The 18,053-nt window shown below is 38.4% G+C and overlaps 1 protein-coding gene across 2 annotated transcripts; it reads left to right on the plus strand.

Moving 5' to 3' along the window:
- Window positions 1-11,631: 11,631 nt before the first annotated feature.
- Window positions 11,632-17,813, plus strand: LOC121747211 (stomatal closure-related actin-binding protein 1-like). Of its 2 annotated transcripts, none has more exons than XM_042141210.1 (13): window positions 11,632-11,847; window positions 12,813-13,107; window positions 13,239-13,367; window positions 13,694-13,786; window positions 14,062-14,202; window positions 14,330-14,398; window positions 14,633-14,716; window positions 15,218-15,395; window positions 16,087-16,203; window positions 16,288-16,346; window positions 16,833-16,967; window positions 17,228-17,377; window positions 17,510-17,813. In XM_042141210.1, the coding sequence occupies exons 2-13, from the start codon at window positions 12,826-12,828 to the stop codon at window positions 17,555-17,557; spliced, it is 1,485 nt and encodes a 494-aa protein (XP_041997144.1). In that variant the 5' UTR covers window positions 11,632-11,847; window positions 12,813-12,825; the 3' UTR covers window positions 17,558-17,813. The 2 variants fall into 2 exon arrangements, with proteins under 2 accessions (XP_041997144.1, XP_041997143.1); XM_042141209.1 differs by having other exon boundaries at window positions 11,633-11,851.
- The last annotated feature ends 240 nt before the right edge of the window (window positions 17,814-18,053 follow it).

An 18,053-nucleotide genomic window follows, 5' to 3' on the forward strand; every position in this document is an offset into this window, starting at 1 on the left:
CAAATATTTAAGAATTCGGAATTGATTGGATGACGAAATTGATTGAGATTCAAATTTTTTAATGTATATATAAATTGTGATTTAATGAATACTGTCCACAAAAAAAGGACATAATTTTCTTTTCAAATTATTCATTAGAAATTTGCTAATTTGATTAAGAATTCGGAATTGATTGGATGATGAAATTAGAAATTTGCTCATTTTCGTTTATAGTTACACACTCACACGATCTTAGAGAATCTGCAACGATGGACGGACCGCGTCCGTCCGTCCGTGCCGCTGGCAAGGACGAGCTCCACCGCCGCTACGCTCGCGCCGCTGGCACGGAGCTGCTCGATGCATCGAGCACGTCCGTGCCAACGAGCAGCTGATGTGGCGGCACGGGATTAGGCAACGGCATAGCCATTGCCTTTGAATTATTATTTTTTAATTAAAAATCGATTTTTACTTTAAAAACCGATTAAAAAAAATTCCGCTTCCCAAAAAAAATATCCGTTTTTTAACCATTTTTCATCATTTTTAATTTTTTTTTATTTTTCCCCCAAAAATATACATTTTCATCTATAAATACCTCACTTTCACACCCAAAAATTCACCCCACACTACACAATTCTCATCTACACTCTCTAATTTCCATTCTCATTCTCATTCTCATTCTCATTCTCATCTTCATTCTCTCATATCCATTCTCAATCTTTCTTCCACTGCTACAACATAACAATCTCCGGCCAAGGCGATGACCCCCCGCCCTCCCACGGTTGGAACCCCGAATGGTTCGGTTCACAACCGTTTCCTAGTCCGGAAACGGAATATTCGGCCCCTTCTCTAACCCAAAGTTCGGGCGTTCCGGGTGGCTACCGGCCATACCCAATCGACGACCAAGGTGCCCCCGAAGGGCGATACGGGTGGTCACCGGAGCCTAGGCCGACCGCTCCCTCCCAAACTCCAACTCCTCCTACTCGTGGTGTCCGCACACCGTACACTCCGGCGGAGATGGATAAATTGTTCACGACGTACTTGGAAATCTCCGAAGATCAGGTGGTTGGCACGAACCAATCCGGCGATCACTTTTGGTGGCGCATCGCTCGCCGGTACAATGAAAACCGGCCGCCGGAAACAATCGAGCACAACGAGAGTATGGTGCGCAACGCCATCTACCGAGCCAACGATGAAATTGGAAAGTTCAATGGTTATTTCCTCCAGGAAGAGCGGAATGCGGGGAGAGGCCGGAGCGAGGTCGACATCATCACTGCCGCGTTGAGCACCTACCAATCCATGAACTACAAGTCGTTCAAGTACCTCAACGTTTGGCAGGAGACGCGGACGCACCCGAAATATATGGGAGGCGTAACATCCTCCTCTAGCGGCTCCTCCAAACGGTCAAGGTCGGTATCCCTATCCGACGCCAGCTCCGAAGAAGTGGCTAGCCAACTCGCCAGAGATAACTTGGGTAGCCCTGAAGCCGGCCCGAGCGGTTCCCAACGCCGACCGCAAGGAAGGAAGAAGGCGGCGGCTGCAACCGCCGATGCTCCAGTTCCTGCTCCCGTTCCCGTTCCATATGCGCCACCTCCACCCACCACCAACTCGTTGTGGCAGCTTTTGGCCCAACTCAATATGGCCGATAGGTCCACTATGACCCCCTCGCAACTTCGATCGCACGAGGCCATGATATTGGGCCTCCAAAGACAATTAGGGGTGATGCCGCCGGATGAGTAGTCGTCCACGGGGGTATTTTTAGCTTTTAATTATGTAATTTTTAATTTTTAGGAGTTTAATTATGTAATTTTTTATTTTTAGGAGTTTTTAGTATTTTAATTATGTAATTTTGGGATTTTAAGTATGTCTTTTTATTTTATTTGTAATTTATAATATTTATTGTGGTTTTTTAATGAATTTTGATTTTATGGAAATGTTTTTGTTTAATTGAATTTTAAATTGAATTGTGCTCGTCCTTGCGGAAGAGCACAACTGTGGGTGTTGTGCTCTTGCCAGAGAGCAGGCAGAAAAAGTGGGGTCGGGCCCACAACCGTGCTCGCTGGCAAGAGCACGGTTGTGGGTGCTCTTAACATTTTAAAGTAAAAAAATATTAGTGTGGTGGCAAGAAAAAATTGGACAGAGGCACATTTGATATGAAAAAGTATTATACTAGTACTATATTATACTCCCTCATTCCATAAAATATTGTCCAAGGGCACGGTTTTAATAAATGTGAAGAAAAGTGAGTTGAAAAAGTTAGTGGAATGAGAGTCTCATATTTATAGTAGTATTAGTTTTATAATAGAGTACAACTCCTTTTTGGTCCAAAACATATGAGCAAATTACCAATTTTGTCCGTTACATTAATTTTCAGGTTTTTGGGTCCATAACATACAAAAATCGCTCTCGGTTAGGTCTTTTTTGGACGGCTCCGTTAAAATACGCAAGTCAACCATTACTTAGCAAAAGTTTGACTAAATTAAACAAAAAACTAGATTATTAGTGACTAAATAATTTGCTAATTATTTTCTTTAATAAAATACCAAATATTGTTATTTTCATTAGGGTCTTCAACTCTCATTTTCAAAAATACGCAACTCTCATTTTCATTAGGGTCTTCCGATGATTCAGGGCGATAAATTCCAACTCTTAGGCGATCTTCCGGCGATTCGAGGCGATATACCAGTGTTCCAGCCATGAGTTGGGAATCGCCGTCGTGAAACCCACCTGAACCTGAGAATGAAGGCGAGAAGGGTCATGGTTCGTCTGTAGCTAACCCTAGTCCCGAAGGTGGGTTGGCCTCGTCGAACCTTAGCCCCGTCGCGGAAGTCGAAGTGGAGCTACATTCCGGTAACGACGGGTCAAAGTCAAATCCTAATTCTTCGAAGGCTGACCGACGACCTCCGACTGACGCCGATGACCCCAAAGTAGAGAAGAGGACGAAGATGAGACTCGACCGCTCGGTTTCTCATAAGCCGCCACTTCCTCCGAAGGAGAAGGCTGCTGCTTCTTCTTCGAAATCCAATTTGAGTTCACCAGTTGAGATCCTCAAAGATAAGCCGCCATTTGAAATTCCAGTTCCACGCCCTCGAAATCCACTTCGAGAAGGTTAGTTTCGAATTGAGCATATGAGTTATTCGTTTCATGTAAAAAACTAGGGTTTGCAATAATTGGTTATGTATGAATTTTTCTGGAATAGATTGAATTGTGGTCCCATAGAATATGTATGTAAGTGTGGTCCCACCGAATATAGATTGAATTGGTGGTGGGGAAACCAAATGGATGGTCTGGTTGTAGGGAAACCAGACGACAAGGATAAATGTTTTTGTCTTGATATGTGTTGGACTAATAGGGATTGTTCTGTATAAATGTTGGACCACTTTGTTATGTTTTTATTGTTTACTTATGGTTGACACCTTTGCTTACAGATGATACATTCACTACAAGGATCCACTACAATGGTGTTATGGAGACATTGGAAGGGAGTGGAAAGCGTTATATAAATGGTGAGTGTGATTACATTCATAAATCCGATATGGACAAGTGGTCAAAACTGGAGGTTGATTATGCTCTGGAGAAACGGGGGGTAGATGTCAGTGGTTTGGAGTACTTCTACCTGTGGCCAAGGATGACCTTGGAGAATGGATTGGTGCGGCTGTTTGACAACCAGTCCGCAATTGACATGGCAAATTTAGGAGTCTATTATGGAGTCGTGGATGTTTATGCAGTTCAGGTTGGGGGTATGGTGATTGATGCTGCTGAGGGGCCAGAGATGCCTATGAGGCGGCTGTCAGATGGGACTGAGAAGTTCTCTGGCATTTATGTTTGCTATGAAGCGTGCAAAACGTTATTCAAGCAACATTGTAGACGTATTGTGGGTCTGGATGGATGCCACCTGAGGGGGCAAGGGAAGGGCATACTGTTGACAGCCATTGGATTAGACCCGAACGATCAGATATTTCCCATTACATTTGCCGTTGTAGCCGTCGAGAGTACAGAGACGTGGAGCTGGTTCCTGAATTTTTTAGTCAAATATTTGGAAATCAATGACTCAAGCAAGTGGACATTTCTATCGGATAGACAAAAGGTATATATACTCTGAAAGTTATCATAATCACAGTTGCTAATTATGGACTTATGCATAATTTACTATGTTGGCAGGGGTTGATCAATGCGGTACGGAGTTGCTGCCATATGGCCGAGCACCGCTTCTGTGTTTGGCATATGCATAATAACTTCCGGAAGGTGTTCACCTCGACAACGTTGAAGGACAAGATTTGGGAAGCCGCTCGTGCGACAACTGAATATGCCTTTGACAAGTACTTTATGAATATGAAGGATGACTTTCGCATGTAAATTTTTTGCATATTTATGCCTCAAATTCCAAACCCAATTTCGAACAAGAAGAGGTTCGGATGCCAAAGAAGAAGAAGCAAGCAAGCTAGCTCGCAAATGCATCGAACTCAAAACACAAAATTTAGACAAAACGGTATGTGAAGATGCAACCAGCTGCAAGTAAGTTTAGGACCAATTTGAAGTACTTTATGAATTGAAGGATGGCTTTCGCATGTATATTTTTTGCATATTTATGCCCCAAATTCCAAACCCAATTTCGAACAAGAACATGTTCGAATGCCAAAGAAGAAGAAGCAAGCAAGCTAGCTCGCAAATGCATCGAACTCAAAATACAAAATTCAGACAAAACTAGGATTCTCATCAAATTAATTCAATATACAAAATAACCCAACAATAACTACAAAACATAGAGCATATACAACAACATACACTAATTTCTCCAATTTTGCCTTCATTTCTGCTTTAATTTCGTCCAACATCAACTGTACAGCCTCAATGCTTTCATTAATTTATGCTAAAACCAACCCTAAATCAGAAGCAACAACTGAGGTTGACGAAGAAAAGGCTTCGCCTTGATTAATTGGCTCACACCACTTGAAGAAATTGCATTCGTTCTTCTCACAAGTAAAGTAAAGCTTCCCTTTTAACGGCTTGGTGTCGCTACTGACGATTCGGAGTGCCGCTACCTTCTTACAAAAGCAGCGCAAGGTCCTAAATCGAAGGTCGCGTCAACCACCGTTGTCACCGTAATTTCCGCTGGAAGTCGACCGATGCATTTCAAACGGTTTGTCATGTGTTGCAGGGATGGGGAAATCAGACGAAGAATTAGGGTTCTTCGCTGATTGTGTGGGGAAGAAAGAGAGTAAGAGTAATACAAGAGGATGAAGCGTATCCAAATGAAATAATGTGGGGAAAATAAATACATTTTATTTTTTAATAAAATAAATAAATGGTAGTGTTTTTTTAATAAAAATGATCATTGGTATTTTTTGTTTAATTTAGTCAAACTTTTGCTAAGTAACGGTTGACTTGCGTATTTTAACGGAGCCGTCCAAAAAGGACCTAACCGAGGGCGATTTTCATATGTTATGGACCCGAAAACCTGAAAATGAATGTAACGGACAAAATTCATAATTTGACCATATGTTTTGGACCAAAAAGGAGTTGTACTCTTTATAATAATACGTGAGTATAAAGAGTTAGTAAAAAGTGGGGTCCATTTACCAAAAATAGAAAAAAATAAAATGGATAACTTTTCACAGACGGACTAAAATGACAAAATTGGACAATAGGCGGTAATCATTCAAATATGGTTTTGTCACTTTAAACGTATTCCTACTTTCTTAATTTTTTAAAACTCATGCATTTACTTCCGTATCTTACTATTCCCTACAAATGCAGGTAAACTTAGTAGTACTCCACTATTTAGTCCAGAGCCTTTGTCTTAGCGGTAAAGAGCTTAGACATTATTGCATGAGGTGCCGAGTTCGAGCCCTCTTGACAACATCAGTTGTAATTTCCTCATATCTATAGTATAGGATTTTATTTGTAATTTCCTCCCTAATATAGGAGTTAATTTAAAAAAAATAGTAGTACTCCACTATTTAGAGCATCCACAGCGGTTGAGCGCAGTCGTCCGTCCGTTCGTGCCAGCGGCGCGACACCCGCTGCTCGCCGCTGGCACGACGCTGCTCGATGCATCGAGCACGTCTGTGCCAGCGAGGAGCCCACGTGTCAGCCGTCCATTGGCCAACGGCATTGCCGTTGGCAATTTGTTTTTTTTTTAAAAAAAAATTGGATTTTAATTAAAAAATCTGATTAAAAATTAAAAAAATATATTTTCCCACTTCCTAAAAAATTATATCCGTTTTCTACCCACTTTTAATTTATTTTTCAATTTTTTCCCCAAAAATACACATTTTCATCTATAAATACCCCCACTTCCACACCAAAAATTCACACCACACTACACAATTCTCACCTAAATTCTCTCATTTATATTCTTACAATTCTCAATCTTTCTTTCACTCACAACAAAAAAAATTCCGGCTCCGGCGATCACCCCTCCGGCTCCCACCGTTGGAACCCCGATTGGTTCGGTTCACAACCATTTCCTAGTCCGGAAACGAAATATTCGGCCCCTCCTTAATCCCAAGGTTCGCAAGTTCCGGGTGGCTACCGGCCTTACCCGATCGACGACCAAGATGCCCCTGAAGGGCAATACGGGTGGACACCCGAACCACCCGTACCTAGAGCGGGAGGGTGCGACCCCTCTCAAACTCCTCATCTTCCTACTCGTGGTGTCCGCACCCCGTACACTCTGGGGGAGATGGAACAATTATTCAAAGCGTACTTGTCAATCTCCGAAGATCCGGAGGTTGGCACGAACTAATCCGGTGACCATTATTGGTGGCGCATCTGTCGCCGGTACAATCAAAACCGGTCGGATGGAACAATCGAGCGCAACGAGAGTATGGTGTGCAATGCCATATACAGAGCCAACGAAGAAATCCAAAAGTTCCAGGGGTATTACCTCCAGGAAGAGCGGTCGGCGGGGAGCAGCCGGAGCGAGCTTGACATCATCAGTTCTGCCTTGGCGACCTACCAATCTATGAACTACAAGCCGTTCAAGTACCTCAATATTTGGCAGGAGACGCAGGCGCATCCGAAGTATAGGGGAGGCGTATCATTCTCTTCTAGCTCCTCCTCCAGACGGTAGAGGTCGGTATCCCTATCCGACGCCGGCTGCGAGAATGTGGCTAGCCAACTTGCCGGAGCTAACTTGGGTAGCCCCGATGCCGGCCCGAGCAGTTCCCAACTCCGGCCGCAAGGAAGGAAGAAGGCGGCGGCCAACCGCCGTCGCGCCGCGACTCCATCCGCCCCCGCTCCCGCTCCCGCTCCCTATGTGCCATCTTAACCCCCCACCAACTCGTTGTGGGGGATTTTGGCCCAACTCAATTTGGCCGATAGGTCAACTATGACCCTCGAGCAACTTTGATCGAATGTGACGATGATACGGGGTCTCCAAAGAACATTGGGGGTAGAGCCGGATGAATAGTCATCCACGGGGGTAGTTTTTATTTTTTAGGTGTTTAATTATGTAATTTTTAATTTTTAGGATTTTAATTATGTAATTATGTAATTTTTAGTATTTTAATTATGTAATTTTTAATTTTTAGTATTTTAATTATGTAATTTGTAATATTATTTCGGGTATTTTTAATGCATTTTAATTTTGTGGAAATATTTTTATTTAAATTGAATAATAGAATGGTGGGACCCTTGAGCTTGTCCTTGCGGAAGAGTACAGATGTGGGTTTTGTGCTCTTGCCTAAGAGCAGGGAGTAAAAGTGGGATCGGGCCCACATCCGTGCTCGTTTGCAAGAGCACGGATGTGGATGCTCTTACTGTTCGTCCACATATTATTGTTCGTCCACATAGTGCCTCTTATTTTTTAAAACTTGTGAGCTTACTTTTGTATCTTAATCTTCATAGATGTAAGGAGTAACCTAGTTGGTATAATATGTTTTTTGAAACAATAAATTTGGGATTTATGTTTATTGGAGTATTAATAATCACTTTAATATCATGTTTAAATTTCAATTATTTACTCCCTCCATCCTTGAAATTTTGTCACATTTTTCTATTTCCTTTCGTCGCACAAAATTTGTCACATTTCACTTTTTACCATTTTTAGTAGTGGACCCCACATTCCATTAACTTATTTCCACTCGCATTTTATTATAAAATAAAACTAATATTTTAAAAGTAGGACTATAGGACTCATATCCTACCAATTTTTTCAACCAACTTTCTATTATATTTCTTACAATCCATGCCCGGTCAAATTGTGACAAAATATGGGGGGACGGATGGAGTACAAAATATTCAAAATTTTATAATCTCTGCAACTCAAAAGGGGAGTTTCATTCTTTGTACTACTCTCGAGTTACCTCAGTTTAAGAAGTGCACTTCCAATTTATATCATTTGATACTACAAATCATTCTACCTATGATATCCATTATGAAATCGTTAATTGGTTGCAAGGCCGCCAATTATTAGTATATTACGCTAATTTATCAAACATAAACTTTTATGAATCTTCCTACAAATTCTAACTTCAGCCAAATTAAAATTAATGCACATCACTTAAAATTGATGATATTGCAGTAGAATAAAGAGGTGGAAAGTTCAATATTCAAAGCAATATCGTTTTAATTATTAATAGAAATTTAAAACATAATCAGTTTTCAAGTAACTTCTCCTTTCTTATCCATTGTAATCCGCGTGGACCAGCGTTTTGGTGTCCCAAATCTTGGTCACCAACCAAATAATGCAATAATTAAGTAATTATCTATTCTTTAGTTCCTAAAAAGAAGTAATTGATTATCATTATCCTAATATAAGAAGATTTAGTAGAACCTACAAATCCATAAAAACTAACCTTATAAGAATTTATTAGCTAACTAATGTGATTCTCGTGACTAATAGTAGATTCGGATGATCCATTAGGTCGGTTAGCGTGGCGGTATTAAATTAAATAGAAAGTTAGGTAAAACAAATGCTATGCCAATAATTCAAGAGAATAATTGTGGTTGATTGCATTTCTTTTAAGTGATTGTGCAAATAAGTGACACATTGTGAATCTCATGTGATATTGCGCAATTCGACTAGCTTAGCAAGTAGGTACATATTGGCATATCTAAGCAGGTCCGGAAAACTCAATTAAGTTTGATATTTAGAACTGTCGTCGACTCCATTGTACGACAATTCTGGCCCAACCGTTTGGATTGAGATTCACTTTCGTTTTTTGTTCGTTATTCATCGCCTAGCAATGACCGTCATATTGCATCTGAATTCAGAGACTAGAGACAACTTTCTTCATTGTGTCCGACCCTACGAATTTCATTTTCTAAATTTACAGGTAGAATACACAACAGTCCATCTATTTCTTCATCTTCTTCTCCAGGAAACTCAATACCTTCGAGATTTGTATTGCTTACTTGACTCATCTAATCTAATATCATTGACTCATATCTGCCTATGCATTCATCATAATTAAGCATATTCTTTTAGATACGAGGAGAATTTGAGTTAGCAAGCCCAAACACCTAATGAACTTTTTTTATGAAAACATGGGCTTTATAGGCCCAAACATGAATCCCACTTTTCTGTCTCTACCTAAATATTTCAGAAAATAAGAATCAAACAAACCCAAACTTGAAGCTACTAATTTTTTTCATTTTTCATGGCATAACCTAAAAACAGCCTCATAAATAGCATTGATTATTTCTAGCTACAAAGTCTAGCATGAGAGTGAATATTCAAAGAATCCATAAATACATCAATAAATGTTCATTGTGGACTAGGACTAGTAAGGTAAAAGAGGTTCTATTCTATGCCTAACAATTTGCAATTTTTTTAACAAAAACTTTAGTAATCCCTACGTCCCACTTGAGTTCGGCACGAGTTTTAAGAAATGTAAAGAAAAATCGGTGAAAAAAGATAGTAGAATGTGGATCCTACTTTTTTATATTAGTTTTATAATAAAATGTGAGTGGAATGTGGGGCCTAATACCATTTATGAAATATTCCAACCGGGACTCCTAAAGTGGGATACCCAAAAATAGTAAACCGAGACTCCTAAAGTGGGACGGTGGGAGTAGTATTTGACAACACTTATCGATTATACATCAATCATTACAAACGATTATTCTTGAAAATATCATTCAATTCTTGAATTAAGAGCATCCACAACCGTGCTCTTGCCAGCGGCACGGTTGTGGGCCCGGGCGGTACTATTCATGCCTGCTCTCTGGCAAGAGCACAACACCCACAACTGTGCTCTTCCGCAAGGACGAGCACAATTAATATAAAATTCAATTACACAAAAACATTTCCATAATATTAAAATTCATTTAAAACCCACAATAAATATTACAAATGACAAATAAAATTAAACATTGTATAATTAAAATCCTAAAAATTAAAAATTACATAATTAAAATCCTAAAAATTAAAAATTACATATGCTTCGTAAGCGGCACGATGTTGTTCGTAGTATTCTTGTTCTTCGCGTTCCGCTTCCGCCATAATATGGGTGAAATCCATTTGAGATTTTGAGTGGGGGATGAATGTGTTGATAGTTTGTATGAGAATTATGAATGAGAGATGAATGAGAGATGATTTGATGTGATAAATGGATGATGAATGTGTGTATTTATAGATGATTTTGGGGAAAAAAAATAAAAAAAATCAAAAAAATTCAGAAAAAACGGGAAAAAAACGGCCATATTTTTGGGATTTGGAAAATATTTTTTTTTATTTTTTAGCATTATTTATAATTAAATACCGATTTTTAAAAAAAAAAATAAAATAAAGTTTAAACACAACGGCTATGCCGTTGACGAATGGGAGCGCGCCACGTGTGCGTCCGCTGGCACGGACGTGCTCGATACATCGAGCAGCGCCGTGCCAGCGGCGCGGCTGCAGCGGCGGCGGTCCTGCGCCTTGCCAACGGCGCGGACGGCGGTGGCGTCTTTCGCCACCGCTGCGGATGCTCTAATGAGCCACCTTGATTCAACCCTATATAAGTTCAGCCAAATGCCTTGAGTCGGATTCAAAACAAAAATAATGAAAAGGTATCCTATGCTTTTGGACTTTCATTATCAATAAAACAAAAATAAATTACAAATAAAAACAAGCTTCATAAATGACTGATAGGGATTGGAAAAAAACTATCGATAACATGTTTTTTTTTACATGAATCGATATAGGTGATACCTAGGTGATTTTAATAAAGAAAGGGAAAAAAGATGAAAATTTGAAGTCTAAGCTAAACAACACTACATAATGATTGGTGAGCCCAATACACAGTTCACTTCTCAACTGCACTCTCCTTTTTAGTTATTCTTTTCTTTTTTTTATTACTACTATGATAATGATACTATCCTCTATAATTTCTTTTATTACAATCAAATTCAGTTTTATTAGTTAAACCTCAAAAACTTTTAATTAGAAAGTAGATCTATATATTATAATCATGAATCTATCAAATTCAAATCAACATAGGACAATCTCAAATATAAAGAGATAGTACATTCCAAGTTTATAGCTTTATTAGGCATTTTCATTTATTCATAATTTTCTTGAGGAAAATCTTGTTATTACACGTGTATTGTGACTGTAATAATGTGGTATAGAATGGATATTCTATTTAATTTTGGTTAAAATACAAAAATGGTGACAACACAGCAACAGTTGCAGTGTAAATAGTTGATGTGCAATTATAGGGATGAAGGAAACATACCCCTTTGCCCTTTCATTTCATTGGCTTTCTAAAAGCAAACAGACTTCATTTAACTTTACCTTCTCTCTGCAATCACATGTATTCTCCATCCCTTACATTCAAGCACTGTTTCTAGACTTCTTGTGCTCCAGTTTATCACTTCAGTTTTAATTTCCAAGAACCACGTCTACCTCCACTTCACATTGCATGATCTGGGAAAATTAGTGTGGGTTAGTTTTTTATTTTTGTTGTTTTTTATTTTTTCCTTATTAATTGATTCATCCAAAAGATTTTCTGGCTTGACATATATTTGATGTTTATGCTGATTTTCTTTGGGATGCTGGTTAGCCTCCCAGACCGTTTGGTGGTTTTGATTACTACATTTGCGTTTTTGTAACATTGTTAGTTAAAAAATGTATTCAATGGGATTATAGTGAAAGGACTGAAAATCAAATCGTTTATTTTTGGTGATTGCAATGGTAAAAATCCATTCTTTTGTGGTATGCCGATGATACTTTTTTACCTTTCCTTAGATTTTTTTGCATTTTTCATCCGGACATGAGTATTACATTTGCTGTCAGATAATTGGGAATTTTCTTGGATTAGGGTTATGTGAATTGGTGGTGTTGGTCATTATAATTGCGTTTTATGTAACATTATTTGTCAAAAATGTGTTCAATGCTATAGTGGAAAGACTAAAAATCCAATCTTTTCGTGTATGCTCATGATGCTATTCTTCCTTTTTTTTCTTGATTTTTTTGCATTTATAATTTGGACAGAAGTGTTATATTTACTGCCTAATTCGGATTTTTTGCTTGGTTAAGGGTCTCCGAGTGTGGTGGGTGCTTAGGTAGAAAAGCTGCTGCTATGCAACAAGAATTAGTTGATATTTTGATGGTGGTTAATTCCTCTTTGTTTTGATAGTCTGCATTTTCACCGTAGACTTTTTCACTCTTCTTCTGATAAATTTGGTATTTTGGTTGAATAAAGAAGCATCTGAGCAAAACGAGAAGGTTAGGGTCGCAAATGATAGCAACATTTCTCAGTTTGTATGTTTCCTATGATAATCAAAGATGTAAAGATATGCCATTGATTTTGTGCTTTGCCCAAATGTTGATATGAAACAAGTAAAATCACTACAGAGATTTTGTTAACAATGCTAATTTAAGTTACTCTATGGCCGATTTTTAGGAAATATTTCGGAATGACAAGGTTTGCCCGGGGATTTAGTTACACGGTGCAAAAGGATGCCGTCTCACCGGTGTCAGCAGATGTGGTTTTTGCCTCTACTCGTTTTCCAAGATACACAATTGGAACGAACAATCAGATTGTAGAGGTCAAAGAAGATTTGAACACACTGTCTACAAAGGACTTGGTTGCACGAGAGAATGCACTGTTTCTGGAGCAGCAGCAACGCCTCTCAGTACGTGATCTTGCTAGCAAATTCGAGAAGGGTTTGGCTGCCGCTGCAAAGCTATCTGATCAGGTCTATCTATCGTTAACTTAGCTGATTAATGAATTATTTTAAAGATGTGGAACCACTATATGGAGAGCTTGGGTTCGTATGTGTTGTTCTCGACAAGCATTTGAATTTCGTACATTGCAATATTGTTGCAGGCGAGACTTAAAGAGGCAGCTTCGTTGGAGAAACATGTGATTCTGAAGAAACTCAGGGATTCTCTCGAAGCTCTGAAAGGCCGAGTTGGTGGCAAGAACAATGATGATGTCGCAGATGCTATATCCATTGTTAGTTATCGTGTTCTCCTTTTTCTATACATACCTCTCAAGCTTGTTCTTATCAAGATGTCAAGATTTTTTTCCGATTTATGCTTAAAACATGGCTATTATTCGTGCTCGACCAATAACAGTTATTTTTTCATGAACAAGCATCCAATATGTCTGTTTAAAGACCTTCATATTTGCATCATACGAAAAAAAATGAAACTATTTATGTGAATAAAATATAGCTACTCGATTCCATTAGCTATGCTTTTGAAAGTGGCTGCCAGTGCTACTTATCTGCTTACTTTGTGTCTCACTTTTCCCCATATGTTCTCTTTTGTTTTTTTCAGGTCGAATCCCTAGCCTTTCAGTTGACTCAGAGGGAAGGCGAGCTTATTCAAGAGAAGGCTGAAGTCAAAAGGCTCGCTACCTTTTTAAAGCAGGTAAAACTACCGAATGTGTTTAGTAACCAGATGTAATCGCCCTCTTCGCATTTACAATTTTTATTATCAGACTGTGTTCGTCGTCTTTCCTTGCTTCTTCTCTTCTCTGTAAGTATTTCTTCTTAATCTTCCAGGGAGTAACAGGATGAACGACTAACAATGTAAGACTCATTGCTGTTGTGCAAAAATGTTATGATATTGGTTAAGGACTTCTTCATGTACAAATTTTTTCTTGTTATCTCTTCATCTTCTACTGAAGATGCCTTCTCTTGCAGGCTTCTGAAGAGGCTAAGAAGCTTGTTGACGAAGAACGAGCTTTTGCAAAGGCAGAAATCGAGAATGCTAAAGCCGCAGTGCAGAGAGTGGAAGAAGCTCTTCAGGAACACGAACGAATGTCTAGAGCTGCAGGAAAGCAGGTCATTTACTTAAAATAAATTTATGTGGTGATGCTTTGTTTTCTCAAACAAACCTGAAACAACGATGGAAAAGTAATGCACAGTTTATATTTTGATGTATAAAGTGGCATTCTGTTTTTGGAATCAGGACTTGGATGAGTTGATGAAGGATGTCCAAGAGGCTAGGCGGATCAAAATGCTGCATCAGCCTAGTAAGGTAATTACATATGTACGCAATATGATATTTCATTTTGATGCTTTTTATTTTCATCGAACGCACAAACTGATCAAATAAAAGTAATATATGAAAACTATGATGCTACTACAAATATACTTCACTTACCTTCAGTTACACCATTCATTCATCTACAATAGTTAAATTTTTAAAATTTTGGATTCTGTACTGTGTATTGTATACCTATTGCTAGTGATACGAAAATTTGTTTTCCAGGTCATGGACATGGAACACGAATTGCGTGCATTAAGGACTCAACTTGTGGAAAAGTCGAAGCATTCACTAAAGCTCCAGAAAGAGGTTTCTCTTTTTTCTTCTACATCTGTTTCCAACTTTTCATCCCTTACAATTATGCAGTCATTATCACATGTTTTGCTTAATACGACATGCTCGTTAATTTACTATGGAACAAATTCTCTCTTCTCCATTTTAGTCGTCTAACAATACTTACCATAACTAAGCTAAAAATACTATGAATGGAAGTTGAAAAATAGAGATAACATAGTGTTAATCATTTTTAAAAAGCAATGACAGATCTCAATTAATATGCCACATCAAAATAGAATAGTAAGTGGAAAGGCTATATGCCTATAAAATGGGGTGGTGGGGCTTTTTAAGTAACATGATGTAACCGTTTTGGCAAATGAAAATGTTAAAAGTGTCATGTTAGGCGCCTTCTGTTCGTAGCCCAGGTTGTTATACGAAGTCAAATGCTCGTGGTGGCAATATGAGGATATTGGTTTTTTACTCCTGGAAAGTAAAACCAATAGCTAAGATGCACTTTGATATTGAAATTTGCAGCTTGCAAGCAAAAAGGGCAATGAAAACTTGCTTCGTTTGTACGATATAGATGGCACTGAGGCACTGGGTTCATGTCTGCGGATATATCCTTGTTCTGATAGTGCTCCGGAGCTTTCTGAATGCACTATTCAGTGGTTTCGCACTACTTCTGAGGATGGCAAGAAAGAACTTATATCAGGTATCTGTATGTTAATATTTAATGATCTTGACTGACAATGCCATAATCATACAAGTCGTAGAATATTCAGAGGTATTTTACAAGCTCGCAGATTGTTATTACCTTTCTGGCTATAAATAATGGGGTAACATCGCCTAGATACACAGACTTTCATCGAAGTCCGGTTCTGCACATTAATTGAAAATTTGCCTTCTGAATACACAACTTTCAGTTAATATAAGTATTCAAACAGTTGTCAATTGCTTTAAAAGGCTGATGCACTAAATGAAGTGGTTAGATCTGGATGTCAATGCTCAACTTGTCATGATATCATTAATTTACCATTTCAGATAGCCACATTGGCATTACTTCACCAGAAAGCGGCAAACATTGAAAAAATTGGAACAATTGATAGTTTGTGTCTTTGGAGGCAAATTTTTTTGCTCATATGCAAAACGAGCATTTGGTGACTGGTGAAAATTTGTGTATTTAGACGCCATTACCCTTTGAAGAAAATCCCATCTCCTTTTAATGTGTACTAGTATTTTGTAAGTTTGGCTCTTTGTATGAGTTATTGATATCTTATTGAAATTGAGGTCCTTGAGTCTCTCACTTAATCGTGCAGGAAATAGCATATGCCATACCCTCATAAAATTAATTCTCTCAAAAGCTTTAATGTGTTTGTTATTTACTGGCTTATGCACTATGCCAGGGGCAAACAAATCTGTATATGCTCCGGAACCTTTTGACGTTGGAAGAGTACTGCAGGCGAATATCTCGACTGATGATCAGACTATTACTTTATCAACTTCTGGTCCTATTGATCCTGGTCTGTAAAAATATTTTCCTTTCCTTTTCTTTTTTTTATTTCACTAATTCTAACACTAAATAACTAAATCTATTTTCTCAACAGCTGCAGGATTGGGAAACTACGTAGAGGCATTGGTGCGGAGGCATGACACCGAATTCACTGTATGTTTATTCATCTTGTTGATCGAAAATTTGGCTTTCATGATGCATGTGTTTGTGGGAGATGCGCCTCATATTTGTGTCATTACTTTCCCTGATAGAAAGTTCACGTTTCTTTGAAATAATCTGCTGGATTAATTTGACTTGTCTCATTGATTACTGATCGGAGGATGCCAAGAAAATAATGGCCATTTTAATATTGTAAAGACAAAAAAGCAGCCATGAAGATAAAAGAGATGAAAAATAGCCATGCTTACATTTCACTCTTTAAGTTTATAAAATTCTACAAAGCAACATGTCTTCCATAAATTCACTTAAAAGAGGGTAAATAAATTGTTTAGGTGGCTATTTATATATAATATGATTGTGAATTCATTGTTGTGTAAGATTTTCCCCGGCCTATTACATGCGTGCAAACTGTTTTTGGGTTGGTTCTCATTTCATTACGTGTTTCCCAAATCGTAATAAAGGAAAGACCTTTCTTTGCAGGCTCTCCTTATCCAGATGAATGGAGAAGATCATCCTTCACAGTCAATCCATGTGCTTCATATAGGAAAGATGAGAATAAAACTCAGCAAAGGGCAAACAACTATAGCTAAGGAGTACTATTCCAATTCAATGCAGGTAGTCGTCCGACTGTCGCAAAAACTAGTGTTAAATTATAGTCCAAACTTGACCATGTGGCTACTATTTAGTCTGAATATAAAGGTATTACGGATATAGTCTGCATTGTTGCCCAAATCACAACTTTCGAGCAAAATAAGAGAGTTTTCGCTGGCTATCTTTTACCTAAGATAACACAAATATTATTAAGTGGAAGATGCCCTCATCAAGGCTATCTTTTACCTGGGATATAATTACAATTCCTTTTTTATATACATCAGCTTTGTGGAATTAGAGGTGGTGGGAACGCTGCAGCTCAGTCAGTATATTGGCAAGCGAAGACGGGATTGTCCTTCATCTTAGCATTTGAATCGGAACGAGAAAGAAACGCAGCCATCATGCTGGCAAGAAGATTCGCATTTGATTGCAACGTAAGTATCATAATCTTGAAGGAGAAAGCAGAATCTTATGTTCATTTTAGTCACTTTTTCTTCAACATGATGCACTTTGTTCGAAAACTTATCTCGAAAAATGAGCATAACACACAATGCTTATTCAAACAGATTGCGCTTGCTGGGCCAGACGACAGAACTGGTGAAGGAAGTTGCTGAGCTTGTTTTAGAGTCACTTTTACCAGTTCACATTTTTCCAGTGAATATATTTGAAGTTTATTGTCTTTGTTGTGTTTAGCAGCTTGGTTGCCTTGTTCCTATTTGTCCCATTTTTATTTTATTGATTGATTTATTTCCATTTCAACTGTCTGATAGAGATCATACAGAAGTACTGAGAGAAATATCTGATTGTGACTATTGTTGTAATGACTATAGTTCGTGTCTTGCGACGAAGTGCTATCCCGTGTTCGACCGATATTTTTCTTCGATTTCAATTTTTTTTCTCGAGCGATGCATGGAGAATTTTATTGTCTTTAATATAATTGAGTGGTTTGAAGTGACATGTTCATTATATAAGACTTTTGCACAAGTGATTTTAAATTTCTCGAGCCAATGGAGACGACACGAGCACCAAAGGAGCTAACGAGAGCCTGGTCGATCGGGCAGAGCCACTCCTACTCGACAGCAGGAGAAAGCTTATAATCATTTTGCACAT

The sequence above is a fragment of the Salvia splendens genome, chromosome 9, assembly GCF_004379255.2.
Source record: "Salvia splendens isolate huo1 chromosome 9, SspV2, whole genome shotgun sequence".
NCBI lineage: Eukaryota > Viridiplantae > Streptophyta > Magnoliopsida > Lamiales > Lamiaceae > Salvia > Salvia splendens.

What these genes read in the sequence shown, in the direction of transcription:
- LOC121747211 (XM_042141210.1), top strand. Translation starts at nt 12,826, where the DNA reads ATGACAAGGTTTGCCCGGGGATTTAGTTACACGGTGCAAAAGGATGCC. An exon ending in TCGCAGATGCTATATCCATT is followed by an intron (nt 13,368 to 13,693) that starts GTTAGTTATCGT and finishes TGTTTTTTTCAG; the next exon opens with GTCGAATCCCTAGCCTTTCA. An exon ending in TTCTGGTCCTATTGATCCTG is followed by an intron (nt 16,204 to 16,287) that starts GTCTGTAAAAAT and finishes TTTTCTCAACAG; the next exon opens with CTGCAGGATTGGGAAACTAC.